At 42.9% G+C, this 27,106-nt stretch overlaps 4 protein-coding genes across 9 annotated transcripts in view; 3 read left to right on the top strand and 1 right to left on the bottom strand.

Moving 5' to 3' along the window:
- Window positions 1-9,617, top strand: part of LOC125763833 (uncharacterized) — a 31,980-nt gene extending 22,363 nt beyond the window's left edge. The window contains exons 2-6 of the mRNA XM_049427399.1: window positions 1,079-2,020; window positions 2,104-2,240; window positions 2,322-6,051; window positions 6,132-6,394; window positions 6,503-9,617. Coding sequence (XP_049283356.1) covers window positions 1,079-2,020; window positions 2,104-2,240; window positions 2,322-6,051; window positions 6,132-6,394; window positions 6,503-6,692 — 5,262 coding nt within the window. The 3' untranslated portion in view covers window positions 6,693-9,617. The remainder of the gene's footprint in view (window positions 1-1,078; window positions 2,021-2,103; window positions 2,241-2,321; window positions 6,052-6,131; window positions 6,395-6,502) is intronic.
- A 1,212-nt stretch (window positions 9,618-10,829) lies between these two features.
- On the top strand, window positions 10,830-14,766 carry LOC125763837 (nuclear distribution protein nudE homolog). Its single transcript, XM_049427405.1, has 2 exons — window positions 10,830-11,781; window positions 11,850-14,766. The coding sequence occupies exons 1-2, from the start codon at window positions 11,467-11,469 to the stop codon at window positions 13,071-13,073; spliced, it is 1,539 nt and encodes a 512-aa protein (XP_049283362.1). The 5' UTR covers window positions 10,830-11,466; the 3' UTR covers window positions 13,074-14,766.
- Window positions 14,767-14,866: 100 nt separating this feature from the next.
- Window positions 14,867-17,909, bottom strand: LOC125763836 (actin-binding protein IPP). The gene is made up of 4 exons (XM_049427404.1): window positions 16,979-17,909; window positions 15,916-16,888; window positions 15,789-15,849; window positions 14,867-15,715 (listed from the first exon to the last, which is right to left on the bottom strand). The coding sequence occupies exons 1-4, from the start codon at window positions 17,402-17,404 to the stop codon at window positions 15,325-15,327; spliced, it is 1,851 nt and encodes a 616-aa protein (XP_049283361.1). The 5' UTR covers window positions 17,405-17,909; the 3' UTR covers window positions 14,867-15,324.
- Window positions 17,910-21,450: 3,541 nt separating this feature from the next.
- On the top strand, window positions 21,451-27,079 carry LOC125763834 (X-ray repair cross-complementing protein 5-like). 6 transcript variants are annotated; one of them, XR_007418409.1, is made up of 7 exons: window positions 21,451-21,863; window positions 21,997-22,113; window positions 22,174-23,296; window positions 23,375-24,303; window positions 25,406-25,480; window positions 25,551-25,750; window positions 26,950-27,079. XR_007418409.1 is itself a non-coding variant. In XM_049427403.1 (5 exons), exons 1-4 carry the CDS (start codon window positions 21,846-21,848, stop codon window positions 24,301-24,303), a joined length of 2,187 nt encoding a protein of 728 aa, XP_049283360.1. In that variant the 5' UTR covers window positions 21,451-21,845; the 3' UTR covers window positions 25,406-25,516. The 6 variants fall into 6 exon arrangements, 3 of the variants coding, with proteins under 3 accessions (XP_049283360.1, XP_049283359.1, XP_049283358.1); XR_007418408.1 differs by lacking the exon at window positions 25,406-25,480; XR_007418407.1 differs by lacking the exons at window positions 25,551-25,750; window positions 26,950-27,079 and having other exon boundaries at window positions 23,375-25,336; window positions 25,406-25,516.
- The last annotated feature ends 27 nt before the right edge of the window (window positions 27,080-27,106 follow it).

The raw sequence follows: 27,106 nt of genomic DNA on the forward strand, positions 1-27,106 counted from the left end.
ATTGCTTGTTTATTAGAATTTGATAATCGCCCGATTATTACATACTTTAACTTTTATTTTACTAATGTGTTTATTTTTCGATAATAGCACAACTATAGTGCTCTCAGTGAAAGGGGAATGAAATATCTTGAAAAAGAAGCAATTCTTCAATTAAGAAGCGAAACCCATGTCCATGTTTTGTTAAATATTTGTTTCCTCTGTCTCTCAGCTGATATCTATTAATGCTACGTACCGAAAACGCCAAATAGAAGAACGTGTGACATTTAACCATGTCTTGTTTTTTTCACTTTCGTATTTTAAACACTGGTGAGTGGAATGTTGCCAATTGCCACAGTCGTCGTCGTTTTGCTGGTTGGCGTACTTGGCACAGAAACATGCCCCGTGTGTCTTCATCAATTCACGGTCATTTCGAATGTTGCGACTGTCCACCAACATCGCCGGACCAGGTGCTGAGCTTTCCATTGGCTCTGTAAACCGCAGGGTAACACTAACCATCCCCCGTCGGGCACGTGGTATGGCAAGTAGTCACCATTGCACTCCAAGTCCTATTGAAATGAAATCGACCTAAAAACCTAGCGACCAGAAATCGTCTCCCGGTTGACGGAGATGGAGTTTTGTGAAGGAACCATACATGGGCCACGTTTGGCGTTTCGGGGTTCGGGGTGCCTGTATTTGGTTGCATAATTTGTGTACCCATGCCACATCACCTGCAGCAGCACACTGAGGTCCAGTCACTCGCATTTACACTTCGTGAAGGTTGGTGGGTGTGTTCGCTATTACTTCGGTCGGTCTCGATCAGGGTAGGGGGGAAGCTTATGTTTTATGGGCTATGTTGTTCCATGCAGATTAAAGTTTCGTCGTCTCTTGCGTGTTGTACGTCGGCGAAGGCCACTTGAAACTCGTTAGACAACAATTACTCTTTCGATTGATTGTTGGTGCTTTGACGAAATGCAGCTTGGCACCAATGGAATTTAATAGCAAAAGCAATATCTATTAACTTTTTGGTATAAATTCAGCTTCTATTAGTTCAGTGTAGCAAAATTTTACTAACGTAAAATTATTAAAATTTCCATTACAGATGCACAGCGGTAGCTCCATATCTCCTAAACATCCTGCCATTCCAGTTTCAATCGGAATTGCATCTCTTGTGCTGGAAGGAAGATCATCCGCACTCGATGACAGTTCGATCAATGCTTCGGCTACAGTTTGTACCACCTCGAACCTGACTGTAGGCGGCCATGGAACTGGCAGTGGTGGAGGAGCAGGCGGTGGAGCTTCAACAGGTTCTTCCGGGGCGGCAGGTGGCGACGATGAGGAGGATGGTGGGTTTTGTAGGCAGAGGCGTACGAGTGAGAGCACTGGGGGAGCGTCGTCGCTTCAACAGTGCAGTCTAATGGCCATCAATGAATCACAGAAATCGTTAGCGATGACCTGCTGTCACACACCCAACGAAACGCAACGAATTAATCTGAAGCTACAGCAAATCCGTTCCTCCTGCCCGAGCACGAGCAAGAACGAGGTGCAGCAGCTGGTGACGGTGTCAGGCGAACCGAACCGTCTGTCAAGTGGTCGGAGCCATGAAAGGGAAATGTATGAATCATTCCCTAAAGTGGTGTCACAGCACGATCCAGTCGCCAGAGGGTCCTCGTCGTCATCGTCATCGGCTACATCCTGGTATTCGAACGAGCTTCCTATCTCTACTGCTACCGCTGGTGTCGTCATCTACAGTGGATTCGAGAAAATGAACGTCCTTGGTACCGTGTCACCGATCAAGAATCATCCGATCGGCAACAGCTTCATAAACTTTTCCTCCTCCTCATCGGTTTCTGCCGTACCATCGTCGTCGGTCAGCTCTGCTCAGCCCCGCAAGCCAGCGTTAGGGTATGCCGCCTCGAAGCAGCAAACGCCGTCGAGTCCACGCGAAGGACCACACTGTGAACAGTTTCTGAAGAAAATCGGACTCACTAAACCGGAAACTGCTGATGGACCGGAGCATCACTGCAGCTATCGTAACAAATATGTAAGTTGTCCGAAGTAGCAGGACTGAAATGTATTTCATTTGTACGCATTGCATTAAACATTTCCGTTTCTGCTCTGTTTCAGTGCCTTCGTTGGCAAGTTTATTTCAAGCAGCTTTCGTCTATCCTGACTAACGGTGAAGCAGTTTGCATCGAGGTTTATCTAGGTCCAGAAAACCATACCATCCTTTTGGAGCAATGGATTCTGAAGTTGGTAATGACGTAAGTAAAACCGATCATTTTTAAGCAGAATTATGTTTGCCTTATTTTATAGAAATTATGTTTTCTTTGGTAAATATACAGAAAATCTCCTGCAACCATGACCATTCAATCGCTGTGCGCGGCCATACGTAGTCAACTATACTTTTCGCAAATTTCCGCCTGGACCGATCTGATAAAAAAATCACTAGAACCGGACATTTTCTCACATCCACGCATTAAAAAAATAATCCCTGCGGCAGTTTGTAAAGCTGGTGGTGGATCTTCGTTTTCATTGCCACAGGCAAAGCTCGACATCCTGTTCCGCATTCGAACATACGACAATACGGCGTGTTTTAACGAGAAACCGAATGTGCACAACTTCCCTGATGCGAGTGTGGCGGAAAATTTCGTAATTCAAGTCTGTCTGAAAAGCTTGCCACGACTGGATCGCATACCGGGTATCAATGCCGCGTTGGATGCAGCGAAAATGATTGCATGTTTGCAGAAGCAACAGCAAGTCGATCGCATACCTTTGCCATGCCACGAGAAAGGTAAACATCGTTGTGCTTTCCGTGTGGAGCTGGAGGAAGAGGAAGATGAGTACGATCCATCAATGGTGGAAGGAGTGGCTGATGGCGATTTAGCTGATGGTGACGGTACCGAAGATAGTTTGCTGCTAACATCGGCCGCTATTAGCCACCGCGAGAAACAGCTGCTGAAGTACCGCAAGAGAATGTTGAAGCGTGAAAAGAAAAAGAAATCAGGCGGTGCCGGAGAAGGAAACAGTAATGGAAGCGCCACTAGTAGCAATACTAGTAGCAGCGTAGGTGGAAGTGTCAGCGATCGAAATGGTTCATCAACAGATGGTTCGTCATATTTATCAGCGAAGAGTTACGTCAGTGGCCAGGCTGGAACCATTGGTCTCAACGTAGGATCTAGAAACTCGTCCACCGTCGCAGGGTCTGTAGCATTCAACAATGTGGTTAGCGTGAACGCAAATGATGGATGCAGTAACGGAACCTGTCGCAATGCATTAACATCCTCGATCAATTCGATTCAGCCACCGCTTTACTCTTCGAACGATCATCAACAGGCAATGTTGATATGTGATGACCGTTTTCATCCAGTCGCTACCAACTCAAAATCTACCCAAACTGTAACATCGGGATTGTCGGTCGATATGTTACCGCCGGTCGTGTCCGTGGCCACACAAACCGATCCCACTGTTTTGGAGGCACCGGTTTGTAATGATTGCAATAATCGTGCACGGGAAAAAAATGGAACTGCATCTGAATCCTCTACGATGGTAGATAACCCGGTACGGCAGGGTACGGAAGTTAGCCAAAACATCAACCACGCTAGTAGCAGCATTAGCAGCACAAACCGTGATAGATATATGCAATATTTTAACGATTACTATAGGACTTACAATATTATCAATGAAAACTGTGATAAAGGTCCAGCAGCGCCTGAGACATATGTTAAACAGGCACGAAATGATGTACCGATGGATGAAGGTAACTCCTCCAGCGTTCAAAAACCAGGAGCAGATTGTGCCGGGATGAGCAGTTTTGATATGCCGAATACCACTGTTCGTCGACCATGTTTCATTGTCGGTGGGGATGGATATGACGGCGATGAGGATGATGACAGCAATACACAGAAAAGGAATCGTGCAATTGCAAATGATTCTCCCATCCTTCAACAGGGAGAACTGCTCCTTCAAGCCATTCAAAGAACTGCCATGCTAAACGGGTCCGGAGAGCAACATAACGAGCAGCAAGACATTGCTAAAAACGGGCATGGACATACGGCTTTAAATAACAACAATTACACCACTGCAAACAATAACATCGTTGAGTGTGAAACAGTGAACGGTGGTAGTGGTGGAGTACAAGTTGCCAACAGCATGCAGCATGATCAGCAGATAGAAGCAAAGCATAAGGAGAAGGACGACAGGGACAGTATGAAATTGGCAGCAAAATGTGAATCAAGCGAATGTGATACCTTCAGCAAGGAAAAGAAGCTAGATTTAGGTGACTGTCGACTGTGCAAGCGACAAAAAACGAAGCATAATTTTAAACTAAACCTTACCACCCTGTTATCCACGTCGTTAGCCCCTCCTACAGGGCCACCAGCCGTTTCGTTCTCCTCGAAGAAGGAGTCGGTGAAGAAAAATATGATCACTACCAACACCGTGTTGGATTGTGGATCCACCCCGCCCGGTTGTCGAAGAACGCTGTCGGAGAGTCTAGTAGGACATCTCACCATTCCGGGCTCCTCTAGCACGGCGTCTGCGATAAATGGGCATAGCGCAGCTAGGTGTGAAGGTAGTGATGGTGATGTTCATTCTATACATGGGCTGAACGAGGACCATGGTATGCTCTATCCCAACGGTGAAGATCTTAGCCCGAGTGATAGTCCAATGCTGAGCAGCTCAACGGGCACAGTTGGAAATGGTGTTTTTACCTTCGAGCAGATGAAATCTTACAGACGTGCGTTCTCCGAAGATGTGATTGACACGATAACAACACTAGGGACCAGGTCGTACGCTATCAATGATCGTAATCAAGCTACCGAAGAGGACAGCACTGAGGAGGATGGCAGCAACGGCGGTGATAATGAGAACGATCATGTATTCTCGAAAGAGCGCACTTCACGCAAGGCATGTGGTTATGCTGCTGATCATCGTTTGACCAATGATGAACACTCACATGTGTTGGGAACAATAGGAAAATGTATACATCAAATTCCACGTTGTCATCGACCACACACGTCGACACCAGCAGCAGCGAATGATAAAGATTGTAAGGAACCACTCTACATCAGCTGTTCTGAGACGGACTGTTCCGTAAGCACGGCGAGCAGCGTTTCACCGCATAAAAAACAAATTCTAAGCTGTACTGCAATTGGAAATAGCTCATTTGCCGCTACCAGATTATCATCGGAAGCTAACGCGGTCAATAGGAAAGAGGAATGTTGCAGTAGCATAAAGCAGCAGCTTATACAGCAAAAACCATCCTCGAAAATCAATCTCAATTACGTGTTTTGTTTATCTCCTTTGGCACGCGATGATTCCGGTTTTACAAGTGGAAGCAGTCCGGCTACATCGACCTCCTTCCCTGCAACATCTCCAATAGCGATCGATGGAGGTGGAACGTTTGGTCATGGCACGAAAAGTGCGCGTAGTGTGAATGGAGCGTTCAGTACCGGATTATTTCGTTATGATTTCGAGGAAATTCCTGTCAGTCCCGTTACGGGCACGATTAAATCTAAATCAGCTCCGGCATTTCCGTTCTCGCCGCCATCTGGTGGTGGTGCTCTTTCGCCACGCTTTTTACGAAACGCGCAACGTCAGTTTCAACATCGTACACGTTATCCTTCCGAGCGATCTTCCTTCTCAGAGAGATCATCGATCGGATCGGATGAGCAACTGTCGGATGACGATCTGTCATCGTATCTATTGGATTCATCGAACGGTGGTAGTTATTGTAGTCCGCTATCGGGACACCAACTGCCGATTGAGGATGGTACCGTTGGGTCGGCATTGAAGACGGGTCGTTATACGGCACGTTCCCCCGCATGTCTTCTACCAACGGCGCAGATGTTGAGTAAGGTGTTGAACAGAAATTTGTTCAAGTTTGGCCGTGCACCAATGCTGGGAACGTTAGAAGAGTCATTACTGCAGCGTCGTCTCGCACCAAAATTCCAGGTCGCTGATTTTAAGGTGCTGCTTGGCGCTTCTGGTAGCTTCTGTCCGACGCAGCTTACCATACCGGCTGCATCCTATTTCTACGAGCTCCCTGGGCAACATTTAACCACACCGTATGTGGTAAGTGTCAAAAACGTGACTTGATTATAATATCCCCCTAGAGTCTATACTTTAATCCATGGTGTATGTTCTTTTTTCAGTGTGAATTACGTCTTCCAAGAAAGGGATATTCAATACCGCGCACTGGCACCGTCCAAGCAACGTTGCTCAACCCGCTGGGAACGGTGGTGCGGATGTTTGTCGTTCCGTACGATTTTCGAGATATGCCAGCAATGTCCACTACCTTCATACGGCAGCGCATACTCGCTTGCGACGACAGCAGCCTTAAACTGCTCGGCAAAAACATCGAGCAACTTAGCAATGCCGAACAAATGAAACTGCTTCGTTATGCGATCCATTTGCGGTAAGAACTATTTCTTTTGTATATGAGGACCATACCCGAAAAAGAAAATCGCAAAACATTTCTTTTAACAATAAATGAAACAATAATTGATAATCCCATTGCCAACAGGTTTCAAACATCGCGATCTGGAAAATTGTCGCTTCATACCGACATCCGGTTGCTGATATCCCGCCGCACGGACTGTGATACGGCCGCTGCCCATGCGAAAAATTTGCTCGAGTCCCCGAACGAACTGAAAGTGGTTACCATTATACCGGATAGTCCCAAATTTAGTTTACGTATCGATAAGCAGCAGTAACGTTTCTTCGCAAAATTATCACACAAGAAAGAGTGGCGCTCTCGAGAAAAGGAGTTCCCGACCGTATTTGTTAGGCCGTCTCTATCTAACGTTTTTGGGGAAGGCCACAGGCATATCTTCTCCTGCAACAAAACAGTTAAAGGAGATTTATTTTTCGTTTTCCTTTTCTTTTATTTTATTAATCTTTCCTCGTACTGGTCGTTTGGTATTATTCGTGCAAAACTTTATCCATTAGGCAGTTTTACATGTTTATGCAATTTTATTTTAGCAATATGAATTACAATTTTCCAAAAGGTTTCTGTGTATGTCATACTCGTATTTGTGTTATTTAATTTATCATTGAACAGAGTGTGATCTCGTGCTCGATTAGCTTACGGACTAAAAAATGTGCAAATCTCGTCACCTAAAATGAGCGTTTTTTTTCTCCACTTCATTAACCCATTAACAGCATTATGTGGGCTTGTAAATTTTTTAAATTGAATCAAAGTTTTGTTTCCCTACAAAAAAGAAGGGGTACTTTCGCAATAGAGAGAAATTTAACGTGTCACGAGTCATTGTGATGAGCAAAAACTTTAAAATACGAATATTGAAGAGTCGATTCGAAATGAAAAATCCGTTTGGCAAATCTCGAGAAGTCGTTAAAACCATCTGAAAGATACAAGCAATTGTGATTAATAGATCGGTTTAGATTTATGCTGTGATTGATAAAAAAGCGTAAACGATATATTAGAAACAAACGCAAACATGTGTGTATATGCAAATGGTGTGTAAGCAATCAAACCGAAAAAAAGATAACAAAATCGAAAAGTTATGATAAAAATTATGATCATTCCGGAACAAATGAAAATACTTGCAACACATTCTGCAAATGAAAAGAACACATAAAAAAGTGACATCTAAAATCGATGAAAAGAAAAAAGTGTTTTGTTAGGAGAGCGTTTCAAACTCCTGATTTAGGGACAGGAGATGAACAAACGATAAAACAATTGTTGTAAATAGGACGTTCTTTAATGTGATGCCAAGAAGAGATCGAAAATTAAATCGATCATACGTTTCCTTTTTGTTTGTCATGCATGTTCACTTTGATGATGCTTAACAATTATTTCCGAGCTGCTACACCGTGTTATAGTTGTATTGATTCAGTTAATGTATTTGTTTGGACAATACGTTATCTTCATCCCTGTATCGCTAATGTTTGTTAAACGAGTGTAGATGGATAAGTGTAGAACAAGAGCAATACTGTGATGTTGTGTGTTGTTCATCCAGTTAATCCGATTCGTATTCCTTTTGAGCGATAACCGATTCAGTTTCTCTAGACCAGAGAGTTCAACCTTTGCGAATGCGATTTCCTTTCTTCTCTCCATGTTAGTGAAATGCTTGCGATAATAACGATATCCTATCGATGGTTAGTAAAAGAAATGTTATCGAATGGGTAATGAGCGACATGCATACATATTAGATTGAACACACTGCCATATTAGCAGAATGGGAGAAACACGAAAATACAGCATAAAAATGCGCACTAGAGTGGCGTTAACAATTCACACAATCAGCTAATCGATTCATGCGTTACAAGTTGTACTTTAATAACGTAGCTAAAACTCGATCTTATAGAGCCTAATGTTATAAAATGTCTAGAGCGGCATCGAATGGCGATGCAACCAATACCACGGGGCTCTATTTGTATGTAATAATGGTGCTTTTTCTCCTAGATAAACAAAAGGCGAATTAATAGATTCTTTTGTTATTGTTCTTTTTGGACAAAAAAATAACAAAACAAATATAATTTTGTCATTGGAAGCGAACAATTTGAAATGTATGTTAAAGCCTGTATGGATGTTGATCGTGTAATACATTCATTAAACGATCGAGCATTGGTATCACGCGTGAAGCATGGATTAGCCAATTCAAATTGTGTTCCCATGCTTCATGCACAGCGTGTTGTCGGCAGAAGATGAAAATGATGAATTGCTAGGATGAAAACATTGATAACCGCCACCGATAAGTTTGCGATTCAAACTTGAATGATACACGCATACATATACATGGTACAGCACACAGCTAGATACATGAAACGCCGCAGGACCAGTATGGAAACATAAGGAGCACATAAAAACAAACACAAGTAAACTAGTCACCGAACATAGGATCGAACCATTTTATTCACTGTGAAAGAGCGTACATATGTGTGAGCCAATTCTTTACTTTTAACCACCGGAATAAAAAAAAACGTCCACACGTTTCAATTACCATCCAAATAGATTTCCCGTTCGAAACAAGAAGTATAGCAACTGTAATGGAGAATTTAATTTGATATGCTCCTAAACCTTAAGCAACAAGAACGTGTGCTCTCAGCATCGGGCAAAATACGATTCAATGGTACGGCTCCGCCATTAAGAAGTGTGGATCTATTTTATGTAGCATCTCCCTTACTCGTTGTATAGTTTACGTTTTTCAAGCTGGTAGACGCGCTAACGCGTACAAATATCGTAGAAATAGAATGGATAACACACGAATTCAACTGCTGGATCAGAGTGAAAGTTAAACCAAAAATTAAGCAAACATTATACAAGGTAAATGAAACAGTAGAAAAATAGACGAAAAAAAAAATCGAACCAGAGTCGAAGACATTGTAGCATTACATATTAACAACATTGAAAGGGACATGTGCGTTGAAGATACGATAGGCAATCGAAAAGGGAAAAGAAAATAATACTAGAAAAAGCAAACACACCCACACAAACACACACATATATGCGAGTGGAATGCAAGAAATGACGAAAAAAACAGAATAACAATATACATTTACTATATATTTATATATATACATTTTTTCAGAAAAGTAATGAAAAATATTTAATAAAGTAATAAAGAAAAATTGAAAAATAATTCACTAGATGTTCAGTTAAACATGAAAATTATAAATCTGTTGTGTTGAGTGAATAATTCATTCAATTACATTCGAAAGAGTGAAATTATGATTCATAATCAAACATACAAAATTCATTTTTTTTACTTCTTAAGAACGGCCAATGCCGTATCAAGACTTATTATACCACGTCCTGCCGTGTGGACCGCCGCCGTTTATCAGATGGCCCGGTGGTGCATCTGCTGTTCTGGGCCCCAGACAAAATTCTGTTGAAGAAAAAATAAATTGATCCAAACACTGGTTTTAAATGTAATGACGCTTGTTGGTCACGGGGCATATATTAAAATATTAATAATATGCTTTCCCCGCATATCTGCATCTAGAACTAACCAGTAATTGGCATAATTGTACGTTAAACGTTAATTTCTTGTATTAAACAATAACCTTTTTTTATAAAATGTGCTTCACTAACGTAAGAACTGAGTATCAGTTGATGCATAATTTTAGAAATTTTTAGGAGTTGACCATGTGTTGGGAGCGACATGGTGGCGCAGATGGTAGCGGCGCACCGGTATGTACACGGCAGGACCGGGGATCTCATCCTCCAAACCCGCGTACGCAGGACAGACTATATTGCTACGGGTAAATAAAGTCAAGGAAACCCAGTAATGCCATGCCAAGACCACTTGCTGTTGTAGTGCCACAAAAGAAGAAGTTAATCAATTTCATCTTTAGATGTAGATGGTCGTATTAGATCATGCCCCGCAAAGTGTATCGTAATTTGATGCTCTTGCAACGGGAACACAGAAGGGTATTAAATGAATAGAAAGCAATACCTATACTGAAATGGTGCATAATCTGCAGATAGGTGAAACGCTAAAATTGTTTGCTATGCATAAATGGGATCCTAATGATTTAAATCACAAATAAATGACTGTTTTTGCATTTGATGTAATACAGGGTTGGCAAACCTATGTAGAAAAATGTTAAAAAGATTCCAACGAGTTACCAGGGACAACAGATAAGCCATGATTGTAGAAAAAACAGAAATACGTCTTTTCAAAAGTTATCTGACCGAAGTTTCGATATTGAAACACGAGTGTTGATATTATTCTTGAATATTTGTGGTTTTGCCAACCGACATTGAGATTTTCAAAAACATTCTGTGCTCTCTAGACACCTCGTTTGTTTGGGCATAGCCTGCATGTAATCACCTTGTAACAAGCTGACGCTGTCAGTCAGAAAAGTTTTCATTTTGTGTGTTTGCAAGAAAAAAAAACGAGAAGAAAGAAACAGAACAGAAATAAATAGTGTCGAAAAATGAAAACGCACTTGGCCTAGCGCAGAAGAACATTTGCGATAGTTTGTTGTTGTTGGTGTATGAAGTACGGATCGTTAATTGGCAGTACGAGGTGCAATATCCGTGGTGCATTTGTGCAATCCCACGCAAGGGCACGCAGGCGAACTTGCATCGCGTGCGAGGTGGCATTTCCTCGGGTGGTTCTCGGATCACTTCGTCCGTGCGTCAGGTGTAGAAAACAGGAAAGGAAACGAAACGCACAGGACCTCCTCCCAGGACTGAGCGGCACCATTACCGTTGAAACTCAGTAGAATTGTGCGTTGTGCTTCGATTGGCTGTTAGTGTCGTTTGTTTGCCTTGAGTCGACATCACTGCTGCATGTGAGGCAAACGGATGGGAAGAATTGCACAATTGATTTTTCCTAACCACGAATCGCGAAGGGCTGTCACCCACACGCCTGGGTGTGAAGCTTGAAAACAAACATTAAAGACATAGGTGACAAATTGCAATTGGTGAAGAAAGTTTTCGTAATCGTACATTCTGTAAAATAAAATAAAAACATCAAGTAGTGCAAAAATCGTGTCGTGCAGGCTAGTAAAAGCATAATGGAGGATAAACTGTTTACAAGCGTTGAGGAGGAGTGCATGTACTGGAAGGAGCGATGCCTGAAGGTGTCGCAGGAACGGGACGATGCGCAACGGGAGTTCGATGACTTCACCACCGAGTCACGGCAGCTGGAAGCCGAGCTAGAAATGACGGTCGAGCAGCAGGAAAAGAAGATTCGCGATCTGAACCAGCTGGTAAATCAGCTGCACGGCGAGAACGAATCCTACAAGAGGAAGATGCAATACACGGAAAATGAAACAAACAAAATCGATGCGGACTATCGACAATTGGCGAAAGAGAATGAAAAGCTAAAGGTAAGTAGGCGGTTCACTAGTAACCAGGGTTATATGCTACGAAGATACTCATGCACCTCATATTTTAGGTGTATATCCGGGAGCTTGAGCAGAAAAATGACGATCTCGAACGGGCAAACCGGGTGGCCAGTGAAAGTGTAGCAGAATTCGAATCAATGTTAAACCAAGCATACGAAAAAAATGCACTGCTTGAACTGGAAGTGGATGAGAAAGAACGCATGCAAATTAAACTACAGCGATTAATGGACGAGGCACGCGATTTGAAGCAGGAGTTGAAAGTACGCACCCTGAAACCGGATGAGCACGGTGAAAAGCTGGAAGAAGGTGAGGTGAGCGAAAGCAGAGATGACAGAAACAAGCAGCTAGATCCATCGAACGACAGCACATCAACAACAACCATCGCTACAGCCGTAACGTCTGGGATCGATGCGCAACAAATGAACAATGTTTGTCTTGACGGTGGAACAGATCCGACAGAGACGGCATTGGCTGGTTCTAAGTTGGAGACGCTTAATAACAATCTTAACACCAGTAAGCAGCGCAGTTCATTCGCCTCACCTATGGTGAAACTATCGGCGAATAAATTGAATGACTTTGGGCGCGAAACGACCATGGAACCGGATTCTGCAAAAACATTGGACGGGATCGTAGGGGACGGTGTAAAGGCGGCACTCCTATCGCCCAGTAGTCAGCTGATAATTGAACGAAATGGAAACAATGCGTCATCCACGGCACTTGTTCCTGGTGGCCTTGGCGGAATTAATGCTCCAATGGCTCCAAGCGATCGTGTATCCACGCTCAATATTGTTGCCGATCTTTTGCGAAGGCTAGACAACATGGAGGCTAAACTAAAGGCATGGAAAATTCGTAAACCCTCGTCCCGAACAGGACCTGGCAGTGCCGGCACGATGGCTAGCAATCGCACATCATTACACACCAGTCATACCATCTCAAATCTGCACCACAGCAGTGGAACGGGAGGACTGATGAGCAGTAATCAACAAAACCACCAGCATCATCACCATAGTAACCATCATTACCAAAGCCAGTTGCAGCAACATCACCACACAGACAGCAATCTCTCGCTCAATTCGCTTGGTTCAGCAGATGGTGCGCTGTTGCTAACTTCACCCGTCAACTGTTGCGGTACCGGTAGCAGTAGCACCACGGGCGGTAACGTGCAACTACACTCCTACCAACCCAGCACCATCACGATCGGCACGCAGACGTCTCAACATCTGCCCGCATCAACGCTTTCTGCAAAAACGGAGCTGTTGCGTACGAATAAGTAATGGTACGGTGGAATTGCTGTTTGAACCCGCTTAACCACCGTGCACAATACCGCCGGACGGAGATTGTGTTTGCACACAAAATGACGGTAAATGTTTATAAGAAATCGAGGAACGTTTTGTTTTGCCAATTCAAACATTCTCTTTAGCAAAAGGTGTATAAATTAACGACAATTCTGCAAAGGATCCGAAGAATACGATAGCGCCACTGGTGACAAAGTGATTTAATTTAAACTTACCAGGTTTTTACGTTACACCGTCCATTCGTGGGATGGTGTAATTTCGTTTATACAAGTCAGTCTGCTGTATGTAAGTTGGTTTTAAACGTAATTAATCCCGTTCCGTTTTTAATAGTATCCCCTTCATCGGTTGTACATATAAACCATAACATGTGATGAAGATAAAAAGCCGGTGTGCAAGAGAAAAAAAAAAAACAGGTGTAGATGACCACCAGCCTTCTGGTGGTAAGATTTGCGTAATGTAATGATTTGTATTTTTTCTATTTTCATTAGAATTATCTATTTATGATATTTACCTAGCAGTACCATCTGTATGTGATTATGCTTATGTGTGTAGCTTTCTGTATTTTTTTTTCATTCAATTAGAAAGATTTTGGATGAGATTCCTCCCCCATTGTCGTGCATTAAGAATGTATAACAGATAAACTATTTTTCAAACGATTAGATTAATTTTGGAATCGTTGATCGTTTTCAAAATATTGCATCCCTGCTAGACCTCTCGTTAATCGAATTACACTAGTTAGAGGAAATAGCTAATGATTTGGTATATCCAAGCTCGGACGGACCACTATATTTGTTTTGCAGAAAAAAGTGAACAAACAGCGCTTAACCAAGCAGCATTGATTATGACACTCAATTGCACTGCTTAAAGTGGCGCAACAGTGATAGAAATAATATTCTTTCAGTTAACGCTTGCAAACAGCCTTGTCTTGCACATTGAAAAACGGGAGAAACTTACTTTAAGCTAGATTCTCGAAAATCAATCGAATTGGAAGCTTTCTACCACTAAAACGTACTGATCGCCCAACAAGTTAGTTCTTAATGAAATAAGCGTCTCATTTGCGAAATATGCTCTTTTCCAGAGTACGGTTAAATCCCTGGTCGGTATACCGTGAATTTGTAAGTAGATTGGAATATTAACCACAGAACTACAAGGACAAAAGGTACAGAACTTTACGCTATATATATAGATCAAATTATGTCTGCTATTAGTAGGGGTGAAATGAGCAAAAAAAAGCTCCACCTGAAGAATAGAAGACTGGAGAAAAAAAAGAACAGGAAAAGTTTGAATCATGACGGCGATACTACCCTCTACTCCTAATGTGTTTGGCAATGTTATAAATATGTACTACACATTCTGCAATACAATGGACAAATATTGCACCATTATGTGCTCAGAGCAACGATAAAGGTGTAACACATTGGTGAAAGAAACAGGGCTGGGATGACTACTTGTTAGTATGCGTAAAAATAACGTTTATGCATCGTAACCGTACAAATTGGGTTAGAGCTTGTGTAATTGACGTTAGGCAGCAAAGAAAGCTAACAAAAAAGGTATCCATGTAAAACAAACAAAAAGTGAAACAATGATAATAGGAACAGAGCATAGCAAAACCAACCATAGCAAGTGATCAGTGATCAAGACTAACGCATAATAAAGGCTATATTTATTCAAATGGTACATGAATAACAATAGTAGAAAAATAATGGTTTTAAGTTCATTAGCAGCGAAGATTTCTTTCTATTAAATTATGTCTTTCAACCGAAGCACATTACTATCATTACCAATCGTTTATCAAAACACTTTATTAAGAAACATTAAAAATTGACAAATGAGAATTGAAACAGACGCCGTCACATTGTATTACAATTCGTTTGTTGGCATTCTGTAGATGATGCTGGGAACGTACTGAAATGAAGAATATTATACTTTTTTGTCTACCTTTCGTGTAGTTAAACGGGTATGCACACTTATACATATGTTTAAAACGTTCCTTCATTAATAGGGAACTGTTTGCAATTCTTTTAGAATGTCGATTACTTTAATAACTACCACCGGAAAGAAAAGCATAAGCGGAACAGGAAATATATGTATTTGGTAGTTACGGGAGGATCGCCGGTTTTTGATAGACGAATTGCTATTGATTCACGGCGCTTTATAAGCGCGTCTTTGGTTAGCGATGGCATTAGCGCAGACGGAAATAAAAAAAACCACAGCTCTATAATGCATTCTTTTAGACAACAACTGCACCCGCCTCGGAACGACTGGTTGGTAAATCGGGGCAAACCTTCCACTGGTCAGTAATGGGATCGTAGCACTCGAACGATGCAATAGTAATCTGCGCCCGGTAGAAGTTGATTTCGCAAGGTTGATCGCCACCGGCTACGTACAGTAATCCGTCTGCAGCAGCCACGGCTGGGCTCGAGCGCCTTACCGTCATCGGTGATACCATGGACCACTTGTCCTCATCGAAACTGTAGCGTTCGACAGTGCGTAACACTTCCTGCTGGCTGCTGTTACCACCGACCACGTACAGATGCCGATCCAAGATGGCCACCCCCATCTGGCAGCGAGCCGTTTGCATGCGCGCAAGCTTTGTCCATTCGTTCGTGACGGGATTGTAGCTACACAAGAGGGATGATAAAAAAAAACAGATTTGATATTCAATTTACTGCGACGTCGCCGCATTAAACTTACCTTATCAAATCGGTTAGATACCGCGAATGAGTATTACAGCCACCGACAATGTATATTAATCCTGTGTAAGTCGGACAATGTTTTTAGTATGAATCTTTCTTCCTAATCCATTAGCATAGACACCTACCTTCAAAGCTTACGACACCCATACTAAACTTCGGTTCCGGAAGATCGCCTACCATACGCCATGCGTTTTTCATAGGATCGTAACATTCAATCGAACCGCCAATATCTTCTCCGATCCAACCACCCATTGCATACAGCGTGCCACCGAGTGTACACAGGCCGAACTCGCACCGTGGTACATTCATTGGTGCCATCGGTTCCCAATTGTTGTTCTGTGTATCGTACACCTCCCCATTTGCCAGTATCTGGCTGCCGCGTTCACCTCCAATTACATAAATCTTTCCGCCTAGTGCTGCCACCCCGGGCAGAATGCGTCCAATTTCCATCGGAGCCGACTCTATCCATTCGCGCCTAAAGATGTCATATTTGATAACGGACTCGAAGATCCAATCCGTTGGTGTCCAGCCAGCCGATTGTTCGCGCCGTGAGCCACCAATTACGTAAATGCTTTTCTTCGCACAAACTCGTGGACATACGCGCAACGGTACCAGCTGACCTCGCCGGGAAGTTAAATCTTTGCGCACCGAACGTAATGCAATTTTAAGCGACACATCACGACACTCGGAAATGGCTTGATCGATCAACCCGACCGGTACCAGTGCGATGCGTACGTGCGACAGGATCTCAAACACGTACTGGCGCCGTAGTACCACATCGTGTCGTATCCAGCGCAGGGCGGCATTGAACACCTGATACTCGCTATCGACGCGCAGGGCCTCGGATGCAATCACTTTCACAAGCAGCGTGTGCGGAATGTCAAGCAGTTCGTCCTCGAGGGCCACCTTCGGGAAGTTGCTGTGTACGAAGTTGGCTGCCACTTCAGCAAGTTGACGGCAATTGTGTGCCTCAGCGAACCGCAGTATACCAAGGGCGTTCGATGAATGTAGTTCCCGGCAAAGGTATTCGCAACATCCGTCAACTACCTCCGGCACCTGCAACATGTCGGCTGCAGCCAGCAGTTCCTGTACGTTGCTCTGAATCAAGAGCGAAATGTGGAGGATTAAGCAAAAGGAAGTAATTAGTTAAAGGGCGAACTATCTGCCCACTGGAACGTCCCAACTAACCTGCTCGATTTCGATTTGTCCAGTGTAAATGAACTCGACCAGTAGCTCTAAAATGTCGGCTCGTATCGAGTGCAATGTGACGGTCTTCTGTTTGCCCTCGCTCAGTCCCAGCTCTGGCCGAAACATGGCTTCAAAGTACGCGGAACTTGCGCTCAGTACGGCCCGATGGGCGTGGACGGACGTAGCATCGCCAACTTTGATCTCAACATCACAGAACCGTGAATCAAGCCGAAGGGCGTTCAGATTAAGCAGCATCTTCTGCGCGTAATGTGGACAGCTGAACCGTGGTTTACCATTGCCACCTGCAGTGCCAGCCACAGCCCCAACTGCTTGGGACAGATCCGTCGGTGAAAGTGGTGATTGCGTCGAAAGGGAGCAAATAATATCCCCGCAATTATTGCCATTGCAGTTATTCAGCGGAGGCATGGTTGATTCCAATATTACGTGTTCGTATCACTTTCTGCAGGTTTGTAATGCTTTTTTATCTAAGTAGTCTGTACACTTTTTTATCCTAATCTCTCGTTCTGGCTACGTGTGACGGTGTTAGTATTACAGCATCATAAAGTTGCACTGACAGATTCACACCTCACCCTTTTAATTGATGTTTTTTTTCTTTATGAAAAAAAGTCGCAAATTCTTTCCTCACTTCTAATTTGGAACAAAAAAAAGGTTTAGCTTTACGCACTATGCTTCACTGAATGCAGTGTCCATCCAAGCGGACACAGTACCAGAGTAGTAGCACTAGTAGCATCTGTCACACAATTTCGTTATTCCATGGTCTTTGCGATACGTGCCTTAATTAACGCGTACATGGTTCCACCGGAGCTGTGGGTGTGCGGTTTCGCTGTTGTTCGGTTCCTACGCCCGTAGTACGCCTCACACACTCGAGAGACTAATCAAAGAATCCATCATTTAATAAACCATCTTCCGTCGTGTCGGCAATGGCTCGCTGGCCACGACCCTTCACTTCACTCGAAATTTTTATTCACTAGTTAACAGTCTCTGTCGCTACTCTTCCATCTGCCCACTGCACCGATGGGGAAAAGAAAACAGCGCACACGGGTTAAACAATTACTGCAATTCATGAAGCGCACACAGCAAAGTCCGCACGATTCGTCTTTCGACCACAAATTTGCTTTCCTCATCCGGTGGTGGTTCGGGAATAAGATTTTTTTTTTTCGCCTGGTGAAAATTTAACCAAAGAGTCCAACTTTCGCAAAACTCTCTGCTGCGGCAACACCACCAGACGGACCTGCTGTAGTTACTCTCTGTTGGCAAATCGTACAAAATTTCTCCAACATCAACCTCTCGCACAATACGCAGTAGCAGTACGCAGTAAACGTATACGTACGCAAACAATTCCGCCCGCACGACGACATCTGTGTGGTGGTGTGTGTGATTTGTTTTTGTTTTGCCCATCGCATTATGCGTTCTGTAACCAACATTCTCACATCAGCTGTCATCTGCTGGACAACGGGAAAACGAACACAGCGGATTGAAGAATATGTTGTCTAGAGTAGGCTACCAGGACAGCTTGTTGTGTTCCGCAACCGCTACGGGATTGGTAAGACAACGTCAAACTAACGAGGAGCCTGTAGCAGATCATCATCAATGATATCATTGTTTCGCACTTTCCTGTAGAGCTTGATTATTAAATCGTCATCTGCGACAGCCTGCAGCTCGAGAAACAGACCCTGCAAGGACAATACGAATAAGGAAAGGTAAGTAAAATATTTTGCCTGCCTTGGTGTGTAATGTTAATTTCCAATAGAATATAGTTTACTTTTAATTTATCTCTCCTTTGATTGATTTCAGCATCATATTCTTCATTATCCAGCAAAAAACGTTTCACCACATCCATCGCTACCGGGCAGATTGTTGTAAGGCACACAGCTGACCTAGCACCATGCCAACTAACAGTGACCGATGCATCCAAAGTGGACCACACATCGTAGCTATTATTTTCCAGCATGGTGGAAAAACTGATAGCCTTCGTTTTCGATTCTTCATTCCGAATGCAGTACGTGATGGGGCGCTCTTCTTTTTGTGATCGAACTGGCTGAGGATTGTTTTGTGCTATAATACTACTTGCTGCTAGTTTCACACATGGTTGAGATGAGACTTTTGATGATGGTGCATTTTGCACCAAATAGACTGCACACTCGTCGGTTGATTGTACTGAAACCGGCATTGGAACCGAAAGCAAAAGATTTTCATTCCCATGCTTTATCGTCGTTACAAGCTTGGAGCGGAACGTTGGTAAACCATTGGCCAATTCGCGTTTGTTTAGGAAAAACATTCCATTGAGCACACCGTCGGAATTGAATGTTTTGTGTACGAGGTAGGTGGCAAAGCTTTCGTTACACTCAATGTAGATGCTCCATTTCTTCTGGTTCGCAAGAAGGGTGAAGAATCCTTGATTGATTTGTATGCTCATGCTAGCAAAAAGACATACACTTTCGTTCACGTTTTGATTTCCCATACAGAAAATCTGTCCTTTTCTTGATGGCATTTCGCGACTGAAAGTGATATTCACATGAGACAGCCTCTCGAACACTGTTTGATTTTTGTGTAAAGCTAGTACGTCGAATTTCGCTTGTTCAATTTGCATTGCATCGTCTAGGCGTTTGTCATAGTACACCTCTTCCGTGATCCTTTTCGTCATGCGTTTCGAAACCATTCGTTTATCCGCTCCAAGCACAAACATCTTTGGGATGTCAGCTATACACGTCGGCTTTCTACCACCGCAATCGATGGAATAGAATTGATTGTTGTCAGTCAACAGCAGCGCCATCGATTTGCTTTGCAGCAACGTAATTGCGATCACCCCACGAACAGGAATTTCTTTCATTTCTGTCACGATTTGTTTCGTTTCTTCCGAGTAATAGAAATGCACACGATGCGTACTGACACCGTTAGAGTATAGAAATGCACTATTTTCTTTTTCGAAAGCATATGCATCGATGGGGACCGTTAGAAATATCGAAGAGCTAGCAACTGTAAGAGCTTCCGGAGATGATGATCGGTTGAACACAACCAGAACTCCTGATTGAAGAAAAACGGCTAGACATGGGCAGCTTTCAGTAAATTCAAAATCGATTACATACGATGCAAAACAACGCACTGCTATCAAATCACTTTCACCAGTATCTTGTTCCACCAACCAGTAGAGACTATTATTAAAAGCTATGAGCAAGATGGAGTCTCCGATGGAAAGTTTTGTAAAGCCCAGAAAATCGCTCAAAAATCGTTCATTTACTTCATTTGCAACTATGCTTTTGATGCTAAATCGGGTGCTGCTATCGATACCTTCCATCACGAGGTCATAACGTTTGGTGATGGTAATATGAGGCAAAAATCCTGCAGAACTGTCCACAATTTCCAGCTTTATTTGGCCAGTTTCCATTTGTCTTATTAGGAACAGTTGACTTGTTTGACGACTCCATTCAACGTGCAGTATGCGATTGTATGCGGCGATGTTAATAAACTTGTTGTCCACTAAATCGTTTACCATCAATTGACCATTGAGCAAAACTAGGAACACATTGGTATCAGTAGCTTTTAATGCACGTATCGGTTCGTTCAATTCGAGCTCATATCGTGTGAATAAAAGGTCCTCATAGAATGTACGATTAATATTGTTCACGGGCAGAGACACCACTAGTTCTGCGCTCGCTACCAACACCGTTGTAGTTTGTTGGTCTTCATTCGCTACACAGGCCATTGCAATTGGATAAAAATTACCATTCGGTAACTTCCAACGAGGTAAACACTTTAACGACATGTTTCAAACTTGGCAAACGATACTTGATTTGATATTTCGAGGCGTTCAGGATTGCTTCGGCATTCCAGCCGGCGTTTTGGCGCCAAACGAAATTGACAACAAACAACAAATGTAAAATCAAAGCTAGCTTCAAACCTTGACGAGTTGAAACTTAATAATGCTATTTAAAACAATGAGTCGATAGCTGACTGCAGTTAACCATGAAACATAAAAAATACTTAAATGCTTCATAATACATTAAGTATTCTACTTAGGCAGCGCGCTGTGAACAGCCAAACAAACCAGACAAACACGACACTGTTCGAAAGGTGCTCTGCCAATTGTCGCGCAGAACTGTCACTCCATCAACAATTTCAATGCCTAGTACTGTTGCTAAGCAATCTTACCTCGTTTTATTCCAATTTCGGTGAGTTTATGTATGCTAAATATCTGAAATTCCCTGTTCAACAATAACTATTAACAAAGCAATCCAGCACACAAGCCGCTTCGGTAAAATTTGACAAGGTATAGAGAGTTTCAAGGTGTGACACAGACATGCAAGACAAAATCAAAGTGTTTTGTTCTACGTCGTGTTTGTCTGGTTTGTTCTATACAGGTTGACAGAGCACCTCCATATGATTGCTTGGATTTGTTCTTGTGGTTTTGTCTGGTTTGTCTTGTTCGAGAAGTGACAGCGCGCTGCCTTAGCTTACATGCCAACAATACAATAACGGGTTATAATGTGTCGAGAAAACGAACTGTTCGATTGTTCGATTTCTGAACTACACTATATATAAACCTGGAGCATGTATTTTTAAATGTCAAATAACGAACAGCTGTTTGTGTACACAAACCACAGGATACATGTGAATTCATGTACGAAGTTGTAAATACCGGATCAAGCCGTACATTCAAGTGTATTCCAGGCGAAGTACAAGTTCAACCGGATCAACACCTCTGTAAAGAACAAACGGTTTCACTAGTTGATTCATTTTTAGGAAGTAACCGCGACATTTCAAACGTGCACGATATCCCATTGTGAATTTGCGTCGAACGGTAGAACGCAACGTTGAATCAAGAAGAGTGCAATTCAGCATTAACACGATGGCTCGCGCAACTGGGGTAGGTAAAATAGTATTTTATAAAAGAAATTACATTAATTAAGTGATAATAAAAAATATAATAGTATACAGCGACCAGGTTATGAATAAACGTTTGAAGATGATCATGTGTTGTGTTACGTTTTACATTTCAGAAAGCGCATATGATTGTTCTAGACGTAGGTCTCACCACGGCGATGGCTACCGGGATCGATAAGCAATCCTTCTTTCAAAAGTCAAAAGCTTGTGCATCCCTTATCATACAGCGATTGGTAAGCATCAATTGATCAATGTTAAAGTAGGACACTAATGTCTACCGAAAACTATAATAGATTTTCAGCGCTCCAAACGACCATGTCGGTATCGTGCTACTAGGAACAACTGAAACCAACAATCAACTCAATGTCGAACTAGGCAGATACGAACACATTACTGAAGCTTTTGAATTGAAACAAGCAAATTGGCCAACATTAAGAATACTGCTGGATCAAGTAGCACAAACGGATGTGGAAGCATGCTGGTTTGACGCGTTGATAGTAGCGTTAAACTTTCTGCGAAACGGTGCACAGGGCAAAAAGTGCACCGAGTATAGTATCATTTTAATTTCTCCCTTTTTTACAAGCTCTCATGTCACGCAGGATCAGCTAGAGAGCGTGATGGATGGTTTTCGTAGCATGGAATGTGTACTGCATGTCATTACCAATTATGTACTACATCCGGCAGCATTTATCGCATCGATCTTCACCACGTCTGGTACTTTCGATGAGAATGCAAGTAAATCCGATGCACGATCGCTAAACGAGCGAACGCTAAAGAAAGTATTAGATGATACAAACGGAACCGTGTCGAATATAAACTGGGCAGAACGAATGTTAACTTTCTTTGACCCAAAAGTGGTACGGCCTACACCGTGGAACTCTTTACTGAGCATCGGCACGAAAGTAAAATTGTCCATTTCGGCGTATGTTATGATCGTTCAACAGAAAGGATTGGGATCGTTCAAAGTGGATAGCGTCAGCGATCCCACCAGCAGTGGCAGCTCGAAAGTGGAAATGAAAACACAATACTTGTTGAACGATAAACCAATCGAAATTTCTATGCAAGACATCATTATGGGATATATGTACGGTTCGACGGCAGTGCCATACGACAATACGATCGACATTGAGTACAGGTCGGGTGATTCGCGACTAGCCTGTTTAGGGTTTACCGCTTCCAGCAATATACTCGAGGAACATTTGAGCGCCAAGGGATCGCTTGTTGTTGTGGCAAAAAAAGGTTGTACCGCCTCGAACCACAAGCTGTCCGCATTGGTTAAAGCAATGTATGAACTGAAAGTTATCATGATCGCCACCAAGGTGTATCGCAAAGACAACAGGCCAAGGCTGAATGCCTTAGTACCAACGTATAGAAACGAAATTCCGTGTCTCATAATGATGGAACTTATATTTAAGGGTAAGATCATCCTACCTATACAACACCTTGCTGCTAATTGTTGTGATTTCTAAATGGTGTATCTTTGTATGTTTTCAGATGAGATGTGCTGTTTGAAGTTTCCTCCACTGCTGAAATCTAAACCAATGCCAACAGACGAACAGTATGATGCGGTCGAGAAGTTAATCGAAAGTATGAATTTAATGGATGCGATCGAGGATTCTAACGGGGAGTCTCGTGAAGCGTTTGCCATGCATAACACGTTCAACCCATCGCTTCAGAACGTTTATCGAGCGGTAGCTCATCGTGCACTCCATCCCAAAAAACCCCTGCCAGCGGTTATGGACAGCACATTACAGGAATTAATCGAAGTGCCGAAGAAGGTGGCAAATCGTGCAAAACCAGCCCTTGACGAAGTAAAGAGACAGTTTGAATTGAAAGAAATCACACAAAACACCCGCACCGAATGGCTTCAACGAATGGCAAAGATAAAACTGGCAGATGATGCTACTTCCAGCATCTCAACCATAGACAGCGGCGTTCTCATGGACGATGATGATGCCGAGCGTAGAATGGTTGTTTCCGTGGGTACCGTCACACCTGCGGAAGATTTCGTTCTTCTACTGCGCAGGGGAGAAAGATTTGCCACCGTAGCTACCCAACTACAGAACGTACTATTCGAATTGTTGTTTACATCGATGCGAGCACCAGATGATAAAGTAGTTACAGCGCTGATTGTGTACCGTAGCGAAGCGCAACACCTTGGCCCATATCGGTACAATGAGTGGATGGCTGAGTTTAAGAAAATGCTTCTAACTCGCCGCAAGGAAGAGTTCTGGAAGACAGTTATCGTTGGTAAGCGGTTGGGTCTGATCGATTCGCAGGAAAGTGAGATGAGCACGATAAGTGTGGAACAGGCAGCAAACTTCTACGAGACACCGTCCGAAAATAAGTCTACCGTTGAAAGTTTCAGCGGAGATAACATAGAGTTGGATAGCTTGTTCGATGAACTAAATGGATCGTTCTAGGTAATGTTAATTCTTGATTTCTTTTTAACATGGGATGGTATTTTACCATTTTTAGATAAGGTATTTTTTTTCCTTTCTATCTTGGAGTGCGTGTTTCCTTACCACTGAAGATAATGAGATAAAATTATGACCGTCTATACAAGTATCCAGTATTATAATAAATGATACATTTAAATAGAGTTTTTCTTACAATTCATTCTATTTTAAAACAGGTCTAGTTCGAGTTTAGTGTATTTTGTTGCTTAACTTATGTTAAATTATATGTACAATCATAGCTTTTAACATGTGATATCTCTTGTAGATGAATAGTTCTTCCATCACATGGTTTTGAGGTACCGGTGTGTCGCTGTGCTATTTGCACTTACAGATACCTTCATACGCATCTCAAGTACACGGTCGGAATTTTGAAGAGCGCGTAAATGCATTTTTTCAACTTATCAAACAACTCCCATTAAATACCCCACATCCACTCGTCACACACACACAATAAACATTATCTACGCGATGCGCCCGGGACATTCGCGTATCTATCGGTTCAACAGCGTGATGTACACGACATCGTGTCACATGTAATTTACCCTCGTCCTGCAGTAAAGATAACGGAAACCCCGGGGTGAGAAAAGCCACAAACAATTATTGGCTAATGTGAACAAGGATGATAGTTAGTGCAATTAGCGCAGGGCAGGGTGGATTAGATTCATTGATTCGGTGTTAATGTAGGGTCCATAAGCGATGCAAAATGCCGGTGTGAAAAACCTGCAAAAGCACATCATTTCTTTTGTTTATCTCACATAAACACGCAACGCAAAGATGATAAGGTAGTGTTAAGTAATAAGCTTAGAACGATATGTTAGGATAAGTTCCTTTTTGAATGTTACAATTGCTAACAATTTTTGATAAACTGACCGATTTAGTAGCATAACATTACATGCAGCAATCCCAAAAAATCCCAATCCGATAATGTACCGAATTGATACTATAAAATCAGCTCGAATTGCTTGCTGATAACACCATGCAATCGAAATACAAATTGGTAAAACTACACTCCCCACTCTAATTTTTTTGCCATTCACGATGAATAAGGATTTTATGTATTTTCCAGTTTTGACCAAATACGTAATAATCAGCGGATAAACGTCTGTGCCAAAAACTGAACAGAGGGTAGAAATAAATAAACGTATGACGCCTTGCGATAAGGAGCCTACATCCAGTACCCAATTCTTTCCGTTTGCTTGTATATCCCGCAGTAATTCGTCTAGTGTTACTGTGACAGCGTAACGAGGCAGTACAGAGAACAGAAAGATACCTCCTGATGTTCGTCAGTTGACCAGTTTGAACATCGAAAGGACGGAAGTCATACCATTTATACGACCGGCGAATTGTACCGCAAACCGAATGGAGAGCACACCTAGCTGTCTGGCAGTCGGACTCCACTAGACAGCTTGTTGTAAGTGTTCTTATGATTTCGTCCTCGACCTTCTGGAAGATAGTAGGGGGTGTGATGGTATGTAACGGCTGCATTACGACTGAACAAACATTTGCTAAAGCGGCAAAGCGAGTTATTTTAGCCATAAACTACCACCCAGAGGTGCTTCATTTAGCAGCGAACTGGCCTACCAGCTTGAACTGGTAGCTAAAACACACACTCGGAGGATTGTCGCGGCATCGTCGTCGTTGTAAATGTTAAAAGACCACCGACCTGCGATAAGAGCAATATTTTTTTTCCAGTGTATATGCACATCCCTTGTGCAGGAGCATGGTGTCTGTTCGGGATGTAGCTTATTGCTGCAGTGCGCGGAGTTGCTTTCGGATCGATTATCTCTGTTGCTCGGTGGCGCTGCTACACGCGGTGTTATGGTCAATCACCGCTCAAGCTCCACGATCGGACTGCTCGTGTAATGATAGGCTTAAGTACGTGGTCGTGAGTTAGTGCGCATGAACCATTCGCTCTTGCCCAACATATTGTGCACTGTTTCACCGGCGCTAATCCGCCTAGCGGAAGTGAACGATGGATTACGCTTAATCGTTGGTGGTGTTAAATGTGAAACAGAATTTCGCCTATTGCAGTTTGTGCAAATGTGGATTGTACTCACACTCATCCATAGGACCAGCCTGGATGGGAGGTGGATGTCGCCTGTGATAAGATTTGTTTCGTCTTGCGCCCTCTTTAGTGTGCGTAACCATTGTTGTTTGGTGTGTTGACTGTTTGCTCCATGCAGCAAAGAACTTGCTCCACATTTCGTTTTGTTAATCGCGATGCGTTTGAGGCCTGAGGTGTTTGAGGCTAGATGATTCGAGCCTTTTTTTAATAACACGCATCGCGTGAAGGCTAAGCGATTTGTAGCCGGTGTACGGTGGAAGGTATTAAAATATAAAACGTACTGTCATTTTTCCCCTCAATCATTCCGTCTCCCTGTCGGCGTGCGCCGCCGGGTTCCGGGTGACAATCGGGTGTTGATTATCTGTATCTTATCATGCACCCTGCCGTGAAACCCGAATAAGGAAATCGTCGTTATCGGGAAGCCACTGCCGCAGCGATATTGTAGTACGCGCGTTTTTGTAACAACCATAAACTGACTCCGACCATCACAATACGCACGTTTCGATTCACATGTTCAGTGTTGTAACGTTTCTGTCGTTCTTCAGGTCAGTTGTCGGAAGTTGAAACGCGAGGCCGAGGAACATTGCAACAAAAAATATTGCGATCAGCATCACACAGTGTTCATGAAGGTTTGGCGATAGAAAAGTATACAAATACACACATCGGAGGAAAACACTAGGGATCACTATCCCCAAAAGTCAT

This window comes from Anopheles funestus, chromosome 2RL (assembly GCF_943734845.2).
Source record: "Anopheles funestus chromosome 2RL, idAnoFuneDA-416_04, whole genome shotgun sequence".
NCBI classification, from domain to species: domain Eukaryota; kingdom Metazoa; phylum Arthropoda; class Insecta; order Diptera; family Culicidae; genus Anopheles; species Anopheles funestus.